This window comes from Hemitrygon akajei, chromosome 12 (genome assembly GCF_048418815.1).
Source record: "Hemitrygon akajei chromosome 12, sHemAka1.3, whole genome shotgun sequence".
Lineage (NCBI taxonomy): Eukaryota > Metazoa > Chordata > Chondrichthyes > Myliobatiformes > Dasyatidae > Hemitrygon > Hemitrygon akajei.
The window spans coordinates 52,774,371-52,788,413 of NC_133135.1; the positions used below are offsets into that span (position 1 = coordinate 52,774,371).

General features: G+C 40.2%; 1 protein-coding gene across 1 annotated transcript in view; it reads left to right on the top strand.

The window, feature by feature from the left end:
• Nucleotides 1-14,043, top strand: part of LOC140736631 (uncharacterized) — a 78,212-nt gene that overhangs the window by 48,572 nt on the left and 15,597 nt on the right. Inside the window, exons 10-17 of the mRNA XM_073062448.1 lie at nucleotides 1,799-1,876; nucleotides 2,010-2,035; nucleotides 2,777-2,837; nucleotides 4,766-4,794; nucleotides 5,962-6,010; nucleotides 6,639-6,752; nucleotides 11,710-11,738; nucleotides 12,474-12,549. Coding sequence (XP_072918549.1) covers nucleotides 1,799-1,876; nucleotides 2,010-2,035; nucleotides 2,777-2,837; nucleotides 4,766-4,794; nucleotides 5,962-6,010; nucleotides 6,639-6,752; nucleotides 11,710-11,738; nucleotides 12,474-12,549 — 462 coding nt within the window. The remainder of the gene's footprint in view (nucleotides 1-1,798; nucleotides 1,877-2,009; nucleotides 2,036-2,776; nucleotides 2,838-4,765; nucleotides 4,795-5,961; nucleotides 6,011-6,638; nucleotides 6,753-11,709; nucleotides 11,739-12,473; nucleotides 12,550-14,043) is intronic.

Below are 14,043 nucleotides of genomic sequence, written 5' to 3' on the forward strand. Positions count from 1 at the left end.
AGAGGAGTAGGTAATCCACTCTGCCAAGGCGTCTCAATCCCTGAGAGGAAAATCAAAGCTTCAATTAATTTGTATTTTATTAAGGAAATTAACTTGGTTCAGCAAAGTATCTTCTCAGTGGGGGCAAAGAACATTTTTCAGAGATCATTTACCAAGTCAGATAATTAGTGCAGCACACATTCCATTTTGGCTTCTTTACTCTTTTGAAAATAAATATTTTCCTTGAGCTCTCATTCTCAAATGTTCCATTGATAGATAGGCACGGAGGAGAGTTGATGAACAAATATCATTTGAACACTCCAAAGATCATGTCTAAACTGCAAAGTCTCTTTAGCAGTATTTTGTTTTTATTTCAAATTTCCAGTATTTGTAGCTTTGCCTTAAATAGCAAGTCCTCTAATGCTTGTTCTATTGAAATAGTTCTCCTTTGTTTTGAGTTACTATGTGGAAAAAAAAATAAGTTAAAATACATTACAAAAGAAAATCTATGCAAAATTTATACTTCAATGTGAAGGTCTCTTTACGTTTGTATTAATTTATAATACTGGGAAAGGGGGGTGGCAAACATGGGGATAACCTGCACTCTCGAGATTCTAGGGCAATTTAGGTCCAGTACTGAAATAATAATGAGATTAGAGAGTTAGTTTGTAAACTAGGCCAGGGAAAAGGTGGGTGAAAGAGGGGAAGTGAGGGAATTTGAAGAGTTGATTAGGGCTGTAGTAATTGAATGGCAAAGATATGATAGTACCGTGGCGACCCACTTCCTAGCGCACTCGAACCGGCTCACAAATAGCCAGCGCGCAGGCACAAAGGCCAGGTCCACAACAAAGGGAAAAAACCTGCGGGGGTTTGTGAGTACGTGTCCCTTAGAGCATCCGTGCCCGGGGAGGGCGGGATGAGGGACGCTTTAAAGCAAGGCTGTGAAGTTTGAATAAAATTATCTTTGATTGCCGTTTACTGACTCCATGTCATTATTTTAGCACTGCATGTAGCACACCGCTACAGTACCAGTAAAAATACAGTGTACAGGGAACATGCTTGTGGCAAAGTCAGAATTATTACCAGCAAATCCCCCTATCAATTTAAAATAAAACCATGAATTTGTAATGTTTTAGGGAAGCAAACAGATGTGGGGGAAAAAGCAGTATCTCCTAAGGGCCTCCCATTTTAATTCCACTTCACATTCCCATTCCGACATATCAGTCCATGGTCTCCTCTGCTGTCACGATGAGGCCACCCTCAGGTTGGAGAAGTACATCTTGTATTCCATCTGGGTAGCCTCTAACCCAATGACATGAACATCGATTTCTCGAACTTCCGTTTTTGTCCCCCACTCCTTCTTCTTCACTGTTCCCCATTCCTGTTACCCTCTCTCACCTTATCTCCTCACCTGCCCATCACCTTCTGGTGCTCCTCCTCCTTCCTTTTCTTACATGGCTTTCTACCCTGTCCTATCAGATTCCACCTTCTCCTGCCCTTTATCTCTTTTACCGATCATCTTCCCAGATCTTTACCTCGCTGCCTCCTCTCCTAGTTTTGCCTATCACGTACCACCTTGTACTTCTTCCTCCTCTCCCCTCATCTTCTTACTGTGACTTCTTGTCATTCTTTCCAGTTTGAATGAAGGGGCTCGGCCGGAAACATGGACTGTTTGCTCCTTCTCACTGCTGCCTGGTCTGCTGAGTTCTCATATATGTAAAACAGATGTGGTTTCCATGTAGGGGAGCATTCAAGATTAAGCAATGCTGATTTGAAAACATTTCAGTATTTTTAGTATTCTATTAATTTATATTTTTAGATACAACACAAACACGATAAATCGACTGGCTAAAATATTACACATAGGAAAAGAAAAGAAGAAAAAAAGCCATGAAAGGTAAAGTTACATTTATAGAAAAATAATAGTATTTGTCTAGATTTTGTAAAAATGATGCACTGACAACTTACAAATTGATTCTATCGATAAAATGTATTACCTTTTCATTTGTTTGTCATTTTTTATTCGATAGCAGTCCTTCGCAGCAATATGAATATGGTAAGATTTAAATTTTCTAATACTTTCTGTGTTGAAGTTTTATTTTGGTATTTGTGTTGTAATAGCTTGTAATGAAAAGCAAAATCATTCAGTTCATGGTATTGATTATTCAATGCAGGAGGTGGTTTTCTTTTAAAAAAAAATCTACTGCCTTTGATTTATTTTTTGTCAGAAATAATTGCTGATTGGATTCAACTATGTACTGAAGTACTGGAAGAAAAGATAGAACCATATCCAGAAGATGTCCTTTCAGCAGTGCTGATCAAATTTGTTCTCCAGTATGAGAAGTACTAGGGAACAAACATTAAAATCATTTTTTGTTAAGGATATACAAGCTGAGACACAGTCTCCTAGACAATGGGAGCAAATATATTGTGACAGAGAGGCCTTGAAAATGATGCAAACATTGGGCTGACACTAATGAAAAAATGCAAGGATAGAAGTTGCAGAGAATTTCACAATAAATCAGGTCTTGTTGTTCTCTGAGGAAATTTTATCATCAAAAAATAAAAATGAAATTTGTATGCAGAATCAGTTTCATTGACTTGACTGCAAGTATGGATCTAGTTTGTACTCTGTGTTTATTGAAAGTCATTGAGCTGCATTGAATATGGAAAGTAATCCATTCTTTGATATGACTATTACTGGTATGTAAAAAATTTAAAATATAAATCTCAAGACAGAGATGATGCTGGAGAATTGGGTTTATTTACATTGCTTTATATGTTACATTTGTAACAGGATTGGCATCAAATGCTTACGATGATGTAATAAGTGAGGCGATGAAATCTCCTGTTGACAGGTACCTGCCAATATGAATCTTCTTACTTTAAAGGCAAATCAAATAGAAATCCTTATTCAGAATTTGTAACTGTACTTGTGTAAATTGTATGCAAACATTTATCAACAATTTTACATTATTTATGCTCTGAAACATTAAAAATAATCAGGGATAAATTGGTGAGCACTTGAAAACTAAGTAGGATATCATTGTTAAAGTTAAACTGTAGTTTAACTGAACCTATATATCACATCAGTTTAATGCTCATGAAAGTTCTCTTCATTCAGCTGGAGCTAACTTGTCTGTTCACTGGTTAGACATATTAACAGTCAGTAAAGGATGAGAAGTATTTTGTGCCTGCAGGGAGAGTGAGGAAGAGCTCAAGCCCTGTGCATTTGTCTGCAATATCTTTAAAACATTTAGTTACCTTGTACAAATGGTCAAGGTCAGAACATGCAGGGCACCACAAATAGGGAAAACACAGACCTCAAGGAATATGTCCCATCTGTCACTGACTACATCTGTAAGTGCTTAGACGATGCTGGTACCTCAAGAACAGTCAACTCCCAGCCCTGCCAGAAGGCTCAGCTCCACTCCCTACTAAATGCCCAGGACACTGCCCCCTATTCTGGAGACAGAACAGCTTTCAGAGCAACCAAGACAAACCTCATCAGAGGCATCAAGGGAGCAAAGACTGCCTACGCACTAAAAATTCAGGAACAACTGTCCAATAATGATCCATGGTTTACGTGGCTGGGCATCAAGGGCATTACTGATTATGCAAGGAGAAACAGCATCATTTAAACCAGTAATGCCTCCCTCCTTGATGCTCTAAGCAGCTTTTATACACGCTTCGAGGAATGCAAAACAATTCCAGCAATGAAAGCTACCCCCCACCCCCCAACCAGGTGAACAGCCATTGTCTGTAACAGCAAAAGACATGACAAAGACCCTGCAGAGAATCATCCCCTTAAGGTGGCTGGGCCAGACAAATTCCCAGGTGGAGTAGTCAGGTAGTGTGCACATCAGCTCACTGACACTAAAAAGAGGAGTTATTGCAGGAGCCACTAATTGGGCTGAAATGTTTGAAAATGATAGTATCCTTATTTGTACTAATTTTCAAATTTCACAATCCCCAAACAGTCTCCTCATGAAATTCTTGGATTCCACATCTCATTCTCTTATCACATACAGTTATATTTTGCTTCTTTCCTCTTAAATTCCCAGGAGGTGCAACCTGGCCAGGTTTGGAAGAACTTCAAGCTATCAGTGATGATGCAGACCCACCACTGGCACTCAGTCTCACCCAGGCATCTGTCTTGGACAGAGGCTCTGCATATGGCAAAACACTGGGCACATCATGTCCTGTAACAAATGGCTGTGTTGTCAGCAAAGATAGGACTTGCACAGAGAGTTGATCATTTTTAGTTGAATAGAATTAATCTTGCTGTCTTTTGGTAAAAGGGCATTCAGACAAAGCATCTGCAAAATTGTACCTCAGCAAGAAATACTTGCAGGATAGTTGAGAGAATTAATGATAAACCATCTCAAATTATCGTGCATCATGAATGTGACTTTCCAAACAAACTGTGGGTTTCTTTAACACATTTATAAATCCTTAGTGCATTGTAAATTAATAAAATGAAAAGGAGATGATTGTTTTTCTGCCGAATATACACTTGCTGATTTAAATATATTATCATGTAATGTTTTGAGGTCTGAGGGCCAATAACATTGTCGTAAATTTATCTAATTTAGAATACAGTTGCGTCAGTTCTTATAAAGCTGCATCTGTTCTTTCCAGATACTACTCATCTTGTAAATCACAGAAATTAGCAGTTCATTGTATTTTTTAAAATTACAGTACAATCTACAAATCTGTAAATGAATTAAGCTTCCTGTTTATTTCCTTTTATTTCTGATCATGGCTAACACAATCAAACCTTCAGAAGATCACAGATCCATTCTGCTGATAATGGTGAGTCAAAAATACTCTGCAGAATGACATCCCCAAGGATTTGTTGTAGCATAACAGAACAAAGGAGTGGCCATAAAATATAGCTTGCCTCTCCCAGTCATTTTTGATAAGCTGCAGAGTGCTAGAAGAGTGAAGACTGAAGTGGCTGTTGTCAGAAATTAAACAATGGGTACAGAAGATGGAGTACATTGATGGAGCTCCTTTTGAAGTGGAGAAATAATTGCAAAGATGTACCTTTGGCCAAAATAATGTCAGAAATTATTAGGTGATAGATAGAAAATGGCTACCATGGCTATGGGCATTACAGCAAATCTGAGAAGGGAGATGAAAGGTCGGGAAACTAATTCAATATTACAGCTTTTTGTCCATTAGACTAAATACTATGTTTGGCATAAGCCGAACATTACACATCATCGAAAACATGCCGTCCCTACTGTGAAGCATGGTGGTGGCTGCATCATGCTGTGGGTGTCAGGGTAGTTCACTGCAACAGGCCCTGGAAGGCTTGTGCCGCTAGAGGGTAAAATGAATGCAGCAAATTACAGGGAAATCCCAGAGGAAAACCTGGTACTGTCTGCAAGAGAACTGTGACTTGGCAAAACAATGGCCCCAAGCATAAAGCCAAAGCTACACAGGAATGGCTTAAAAACAACAAAGGTAATGTCCTGGAGTGGTGAGGGCAGACCTCTCCAGAGTCCACACCTCAATCCAAGTGAGAATTTGTGGCTGAACTTGAAAAGGGCTGTTCACTCACAATCCCCATGCAATCTGACAGAGCTGGAGCAGTTTTGTAAAGAAGAATGGGGGAAATTTTCAGTGTGCAAAGCTGCTAGAGACCTATCCACTCAGACTCAAGGCTGCAATTGCTGCCAAAGGTGCATCCAATAAATACTGACTTGAAGAAGGGAAATACTTATGCAGTCAATTATTCTGTGTTTTGTATTGTTAATTAATTTAGATCACTTCGTAGAGATTTGCTTTTACTTTGACTCGAAAGTGTTTTTCTGTTGATTGGTGTCAAAAATAGCCAGATTAAATCCACTGTGATTCAATGTTATAAAACATGAAAACTTTCGGGTGGGGGGGGTTTAATAATTTTTATAGGCACTGTAGTGCCAATATTCTGATTCTCATTCTGAGTCTTCCTGTTGGACTTGTTTGTTTTAGAAGCACTCCATGAGGAAATATATGATGATGTGGAAGCGGCTAGCTCTGAGTAAGTGCTTATTATACCGTTATTTCTTCATTGATTTGCACTCTTCACTATGAAGAGATTCTAGGTGATACTCTTGGAAAATATCCCTGCTGCTTTTTTCCATCATTAAAATTGTATATGGGCTTTGCACGCATGGCCAATATTTATTGTTCTTAAAAAATGGCGGTGGAACACCTTCCTGAGCCATTTGTAGCGGTTTGTTGTAAATGAGTGAATTATGGCCGTTTCTGAGCCTATATGGACCAGATGTGTTTTCCCAACTTTTCCAAAGTTTTATTGTCACTATTACTGCTGTGACTTTATTCAATAAATGTAAATTCTCTGGCTGCTATGATGGTATACAAACATTTACCTTTGGATTACTAGTCCATTAATAGAATTACTATAACATCATTACACTATGGGGAAACCTTGATCAGCAGAAAACAGGCTTGACTTTTTTTTAAGAGTAACAAAACCTATTTTGGTTGGCCATTTTTGTACAGAAGGCATAATTTCAAATTCCTATCCAAAGGTCAATGCTGAAAAGTTGATTTTGGTGAGAATAAGATTGAGCATTGCTGATGTGCCCACTACTACAGCCAGACACCATCTACAGCAGAGTTCAGTGTTATCTCCATCTCCCTAGAACTATAAAAAGAGACACAGTAAAAGAATTGGAAACACTGTTCAAGAAAGAGATTGGTGACGGACGAAACGAGAAGAAAATAAAGAAAAAAGATATATCACTGGATCATCTCAGGTATTACTCAAACTTTGTTGCATTTCACTCAATTTATTGATACTGTCTCATGTCTTCATTGGAATGTCCTTTTTGTTTTTAAGTGATTCTCAAGAGGTGGGGAATACTGCCAGTTGTTCGCCATTCCCTGTTATCTCTGAGAGAATGTTGAAAGACTGCAGTTTGTGTGGTGGAGGAACAGTATTGCTGCCGATTAGGAAGTTTCAGAATTTTGATCCATTGATGATGAAAAATTGGCAATGAGTGATGTCATTGATGGCCACTTGCAGATGAACATAGTGTTTGCATGTGCCAGCTTTGTTTGAATTTATTTGTTTTCCAAGATGGGGACATTGCTGGCAAGGTCAGCATTTATTGCCCTTCCATAAGAAGTTTGTAATAAGCCTCTTCCCTGAACTTCTGCAGTTCTTCTGAAGAAACTACTCCCATAGTTCTGACAGAGAGCTGCAAAATGATCAAGGACTAGAAATGCAGTTCCAAGTCAGAAGGAGGACAACCTGGAAGTGGTTATCTTTCTTCTCTCTCTGTTCTTCAATCAGTCTCTTTGGGTCTATATAAAAAGTGAGAATACAGGATAATTTATATTAATTCAGCCTATGAGGTTCACAAATCTGACATTAGCTTAAGAATTTCTTTAATTTGGCTCAAGATAAAGATGAATAACTTCTCCTTCAGAGTTTATCTTTGATAAAACTACTGTGCCATATGAGACTCTGAGAGAATTAAACTCGCTGGGCCTGGTTTCATTGTTCTGTGGGGGGGGGGGGGGGGAGGGTGATTTGGTTGACAGAGGGCTATTGCTGGGTCCTTGAGAGTGTTATGTCAGATGGTAAGGCAAACAAGTGGTTTGGGGTGGTTGAGGGGTGACTAAGGTGGCTAAGAGAAATTGAACTAGAAGAGGCACAAGGTTTATTTGTAAAGCTTAAAGAAAACTTGCAGCTTCTGATTCATGCAAAAGCAAGAGCAAAATCTTAAACATGCTTTCCTCGGCATCTTACTCCTACTTGTCTGTTCTTATTAGATCCAAACCTAAATTTTGTGTGACAGGATTAAAACTTATCAACATCTTGGCAAGGTCCCAGTATTTGCTTTTGCATATTTATATGTGCCTGTCTGTCTCTACTTTTCAAAAAGTCAGAGGTCAAGATGAAGGGTCCCAGCCCAAAACGTTGACTGTTGACTCTGTTCCATAGTTCCTGTCTGGCCTCCTGAGATCCCCCAGCAATTTTTGTCTCTTGGAGATGGAATTGTGATATTTTTGGAGGTGAATTCTTGGTATCAAATTGAACCACCTACTTTCTTTTGTTTTTTCTTTACATGTTGAGGTTTGGGCATCTGGTCAGTGTTTTAGTTTGGAAGATGATAAATAGTGGATTTTTACATTTGTTCAGAACTCAATTTTTCACTTCCACAGGATATCACAAAGTGGTTTTCAGAACATCACAGTAAACCTGTAATCATCTGGTAACCATGAGATTTTGTACCAGAATGGCAGGTTTTCCAGACCTGGATATTATTCTTGACAATGTCCCAACACACTTTAATTTCACATTTTTAAATATATTACAATGTATTTTAGTAAGTTTTTCAGTTATTGTGATGGTTAAGGGAAGCTGGAAAAATTCAAGCATTTCAGACCTTAACCCAACTTCAAACCTACCTGCATCCTTGATCGCTGGTGTTTTCAGTACCCAGTGATAGGTGGGCCACACACATGGCACTCAGTCTGATCTCTGACTCTGGGTGCAAACCCCATTTGTACATTGGATCCCTGGTTCACATTCTGAACTAATGATTGAACCAGATGCAAGTTAATCCAAATTTCAGAACAGTAGGATACCAGATTATCAGAGCTTTGCTATATTTTTCCAGTATCATCAATATCTTGTCATAAGCAAATAGGACATTGTTAGTGTGCGCTTGTATTTGTCTATATCAGTGTTAGTATGTGCTTGTATTTGTCTATATCAGTGTTAGTGTGTGCTTGTATCTGTCCATATCAGTGTGAGTGTGCACTTGTAATCAGTCTGTACAGCGTTAGTGTCCACTTTGACATGCTCAATCAACTAATATATTTAAAATATTACTCAAATATTATGGAAATATAAATATTAACTGCACACACTCCCCCTGCTTAGCTATAAACTCCAATCCTATATAGTTCATAGTTGAAGTTTAATTGTCATTCAACCATACATGAATGATGGCATCCGTTAGTCTCGCGAGACCATGGATCTGCGCCTGGAAAGTCTTGTCCTCTCCAGGGTGCAGGCCTGGGCAAGGTTGCATGGAAGACCGGCAGTTTGTCCAAGCAGCAGGTCTCCCCTCTCCATGCCACCAGTGTTGTCCAAGGGAAGGGCAAGGGCCGATACAGCTTGGCACCAGTGATGTCGCAGGAGTTGCCAGAATGAGGTTGAAGGCAACGTCAGACTGCCTTAGGGACTCCAGCTCCGGATTTGTCCTCCAGGTTTACTCCTGAAGCGTTTCCCATGAGTGGGTATGGCTACAAGGCAGCGGAGGTTTAAAATCAGAGCTTTCCCTCTATTAGATGGACTGCCCTCCCAGGCTGACGAGCTCCATCTACCCGAAGAGTGGTTTTAAGGTGCCAGGAACCGCCTTCGCCCCTTAGCATGCTTAATAGTAACAAAAATGTCAGCCACGTCACACTGAGTGCCTGAGTAGCCTTGCAGTAGCTGGTCAGCCTTGCAGTGCCTGGTCCATTGCTCTCTGCCAGAGTGCAGGTGAAGGTGCTACTCCAAAAATCAATCTATTGTAGTGATAAAGCCTTTTTTGAGTGATTATGGTGAGAAACACACAAGGTTCTTCTTCCATCTCCTTCTGTAGGTACATGCACCTCAGGTAAGTCCATTTTGCTGAAGTGTTTACCCCAGAAAGTTTTACAAAGATATCCTCTATCCTGAGCAGATTGTATTGATCTACTTTCAGTACTGGGTTGATGGTAATTTTAGCTACTGGGCTCAATGGTGTTTGTCCATGTGCACCGCTCAACCTTGGAAAGAATTCCTTCAGCATCCATGCAACCTAGCTCACTGATGGTATAAGGAACCAGTAGAGCTTTGTAAAACTTGGGTGTGGCATTTCATTTAACACTATTTTACCCTTGATATGTTTGTGTTTTCCAGTGCCATTCCTGAACACTGTTGTGACAATATCCAGTATCTTCCTCTTAATCTGCTTTCAGTTGACTCTATTGCAAATGATGGATGGATCTCAAATCAAGTTGTAGTTGTTTCAGCCACATAGCCCACAATGCTACCCCTCCTGTTTTGTTTTTTTACCACACACATGCCCAATGTGGCTTATTGGTAGTTGTATTTCACTTTTACAAATGTCATTCCCACAGGAATTATCTTTTCTCCAGTATAAGTTCTTAGTTAGATATCTGTAGGTTTCAGTCCAATATCTTTGAAATGCCAAACTCACTTTCTGGAAGAACCGAAACATCTGAGCTGGTGTCCAATTCCATTTTGATTAAGTTGCCATACACTTCTGGTATAAGCAATATTGCTCATCTCCTGTTAATTTTCACACTGTAAATCTCAAGGCTACCCAATCGTCTGTCACTCTTATCATTATCAGATTTTTCATCAACAGCATGCAGATTAGCATTCTTTTTGAAAATGCAACTTGACTTTTCATCTTTTTCTCTTCCCTGTGCTGTCCATTTATTTTTGTCTGCTCAACATGCTCTTTGTATGGTCCTACTTTGTTGGATTTTCTGCAAGTTTCATCTTTAAACCTGTGTTAGTTTGGTGTACGTGTGTATTGTATTTGAGGCCCTATCACAATGGTAACACCAGTTTTTATGGCCGAGATGGATTTTGGTTAGACATTGCAATTTTGTTCACAGTCGTTCTCATTCCTCACTGCAATTGGATTGCATCACTGTCTATTGATGCAGCAATGTCAGGTATTCTTTGAAATGTGAGTTGTGGTTCAGTTAGGAGCCATTTCTGAATGCTTTCCTGGAAGATTGCACACACTAAATGATCGCTCAGTACGTCATTGAGCCCATCATTGAACTGACAATACTCAGGCAATCTCTTCAATTCAGCCACGTACACTGAAATGGACTCCACTTCCCTTTGATTCCGCTTAATGAACATAATGAACTAGAGGTCCCAATAAACTGCAATCAATGAATGTTTTGGTTCTAAATGTTCCTGCATTACTTTCACGATATCAGCAAAGCTCACTTCGGCTGGCTTGGTTAGAGTCGTCAAACTTCTAATCAAGTTGTGTGCTCCTCTACTGATTGCACTCAGCAGAACTGGCATTCTTTTCTCATTGGCTGTTTCAGTTGCTTCAAAGTGCTGCTCAATTTTCTCAGTGTACATCAGCTGGTTATCTTTTGTGCAATGAACACAACTATCTTTTCGATGTAGCCAGATATTTCTGTTCTTTTATTTAAGTTTATTATCACCTGGTACTCCCTGTTTATGAAACCATGAATTCGTCCTTTGTTGCTTTTTAACTTGATTGTCTCTGTTCCCTTGCTAAGAAGATAATACATACTGCACCTTTTTTACTCTAACATCTCACTTCATTTCAACAGGTAGGCAGTCAGCTCGGGTTCATTTTAAAACTTACTTGTCACCAATGTTATATCTTGTACCTCCAAAAACACAGGGAGCCTGGGGATAAATGTGTGTACTTTCTTTACTTTAGGGAGGCACACACATATCATGTGGTGGCATAGTAACCTATGCCATTCATGTACTTTTACATACAAGCTGTAATGAATTATGTAAACAACAAAGAACACTTTTATCAAAAAAATATTCACAATATTACTCACATAGTCTTGAAATATTAAATACAAGCTGCATCCGCCAGTACACTGCCAGCTTCTACTTTGGGACTGTTATATTGATGCACTGTTGGACATTAGGTATGTATTGGTGTTTGTAATGTATCCTTTTTATTATTTTCACAGTGTAAATTCAGGATCAGGATCCACTTTATGTAAGTTCACTGAAGAATGTTGGAGTTTGTTTTAGATTGAGTTATTTGGTATACAAAGCCCATTAAGAATGTGATGCACCTGAAGGTCCTTATCTTGCTTGACCCAAAATATTTTATGTGAATGTCACTTTACAATGTTTTTATTTCTAACAAAAGTCAAATTATTTCAACATTTTTCCTTTTCTATTTTTTTCATATCTCCCAATAACTGTGCAACCACTCTGTGATGGCTATGAGAGAATTATCATTTATTTCTGTTTGTGCCACCTACCTTGATTTGATTGATTCCTGCTCTCAGATAAAAGAGATTTCACTTTTCACTTTTTACCATTTTCCCTACTGTGATTTTTATATTCACACGCTTAATCCCTTAAGTCACACACTCTCATTTTCAATACTCATTTCTCCACCTTACATTGTCCTTTCTTGTTAACCTTCTAAATTTCTCCTCAGCAGAGCCATTTGATTATGTAGAAAGCCTTTTCTACTTGTGTGATAATTTGATGTGTATAGATACTGGTCCTGGCCAGAGTCAAGAGAATCCTGTCCAAATGCAGCAGCTCCCTCTTCCTTGACTACTGTGCCAGTGCCCTATGAATTGAATCCCATTTCTCCTCATCAGTCAGAGGATTGAAGAATCTCAGGAAGAAAGTGGTAATATTAAAGTAGATTAGTGAGTCAGTTTAAAGTATTACAGTCTATTTTCTAATTGTTGTCTTTTTTTATATTCCTCAGCTCTAACTAACTTGGACGGTGATGAGAATAGTGTGTACGAGGACATTCCCAATGATAGGGAACTCAGTGATTCAGAGTAAGTGATTAATTCATCACTATCACTTTGTCATCACTACACCTTGTCCATTTGTACCCATCAAAGTGACATTTCTGAATAGAAAGAGCTTTCTGCCTCAGTTTTAATCTTTCTTGATGGCCTTTATTCATATTGAGTATTGTTTTGGAAAGTTTAAAAAAGGGCAAGGAATCTGCAGAAGTTTTTGATTCGGAACAAGAAAGCAGCGGGAGAGCACCTAAGGATTTCCAGCAGGAAGACATTTTGAGTTCTCGGGGGAAGAGAGAGGCCAGACTGCGCAGGCGCGTGACGTCAGCCAGTTGAGCGCAAACAGTTTAAAAAGAAGGCAGCCATATCCAGCGGGCAGCGGAGTGAGAGGCAGCAGAGTGAAAGGGCTTTGGCTCAACGGGCTTCGGCGGTAATGGGACGAGGTGAGGCAGTTGTTGATTGCAAAAGGAGTTAGTATGTGGGTGAGGCCAGTTTTCTGTGGTCGGTGTCAGATGTGGGAGGTCCTGGAGTCTCCCGGCGTCCCGGACGGCCACATCTGCACCCGGTGCATCGAGATGCAACTCGTAAGTGACCGTGTTAGGGAACTGGAGCTGCAGCTTGATGACCTCTGTCTGGTCAGGGAGAGTGAGGAGGTGATAGAGAGGAGTTACAGACAGGTGGTCACTCCGGGGCCACGGGGGACAGAGAAGTGGGTCACAGTCAGGAGAGGGAAGGGGAAGAGTCAGATACTAGAGAGTACCCCTGTGGCTGTACCCCTTGACAATAAGTACTCCTGTTTGAGTACTGTTGTGGGGGACAGCCTACCTGGGGGAAGCAACAGTCCTCTGGCACAGAGTCTGGCCCTGTGGCTCAGAAGGGTAGGGAAAGGAAGAGGAAGGCAGTAGTGGTAGGGGACTCTATAGTCAGGGGTTCAGACTGGCATTTCTGTGGACGCAGGAAAGAAACTCGGATGGTAGTTTGCCTCCCAGGTGCCAGGGTCCGGGATGTTTCTGATTGCGTCCAAGATATCCTGCGGTGGGAGGGAGAACAGCCAGAGGTCGTGGTACGTATTGGTACCAATGACATAGGTAGGAAAAGGGAAGAGGTCCTGAAAGAAGACTACAGGGAGTTAGGAAGGAAGTTCCTTGGGATTACTGTCTGTGCCACGTGACAGTGAGAATAGGAATAGAATGAGGTGGAGGATAAATGCGTGGCTGAAGGATTGGAGCAGGGGGCAGGGATTCAGATTTCTGGATCATTAGGACCTCTTTTGGAGCGGTTGTGACCTGTACAAAAAGGACGGGTTGCACTTGAATCCTGGCCAGAAAGGTTTGATAGAGCTGTTGGGGAGGGTTTAAAATAGTTTGGTAGCGGGGTGGGAATCAGAATGTGAGAGCAGGGATTAAGGTAGAAGGACAAGGGCATGATGCTAAGAGTTCTGAGTTGATGAGGAAGGACAGGCAGGGGCAGGACATAATTGCAGCCAGTTAAAGGGGTTGAAATGTGTCTATTTCAATGCTAGGAGTA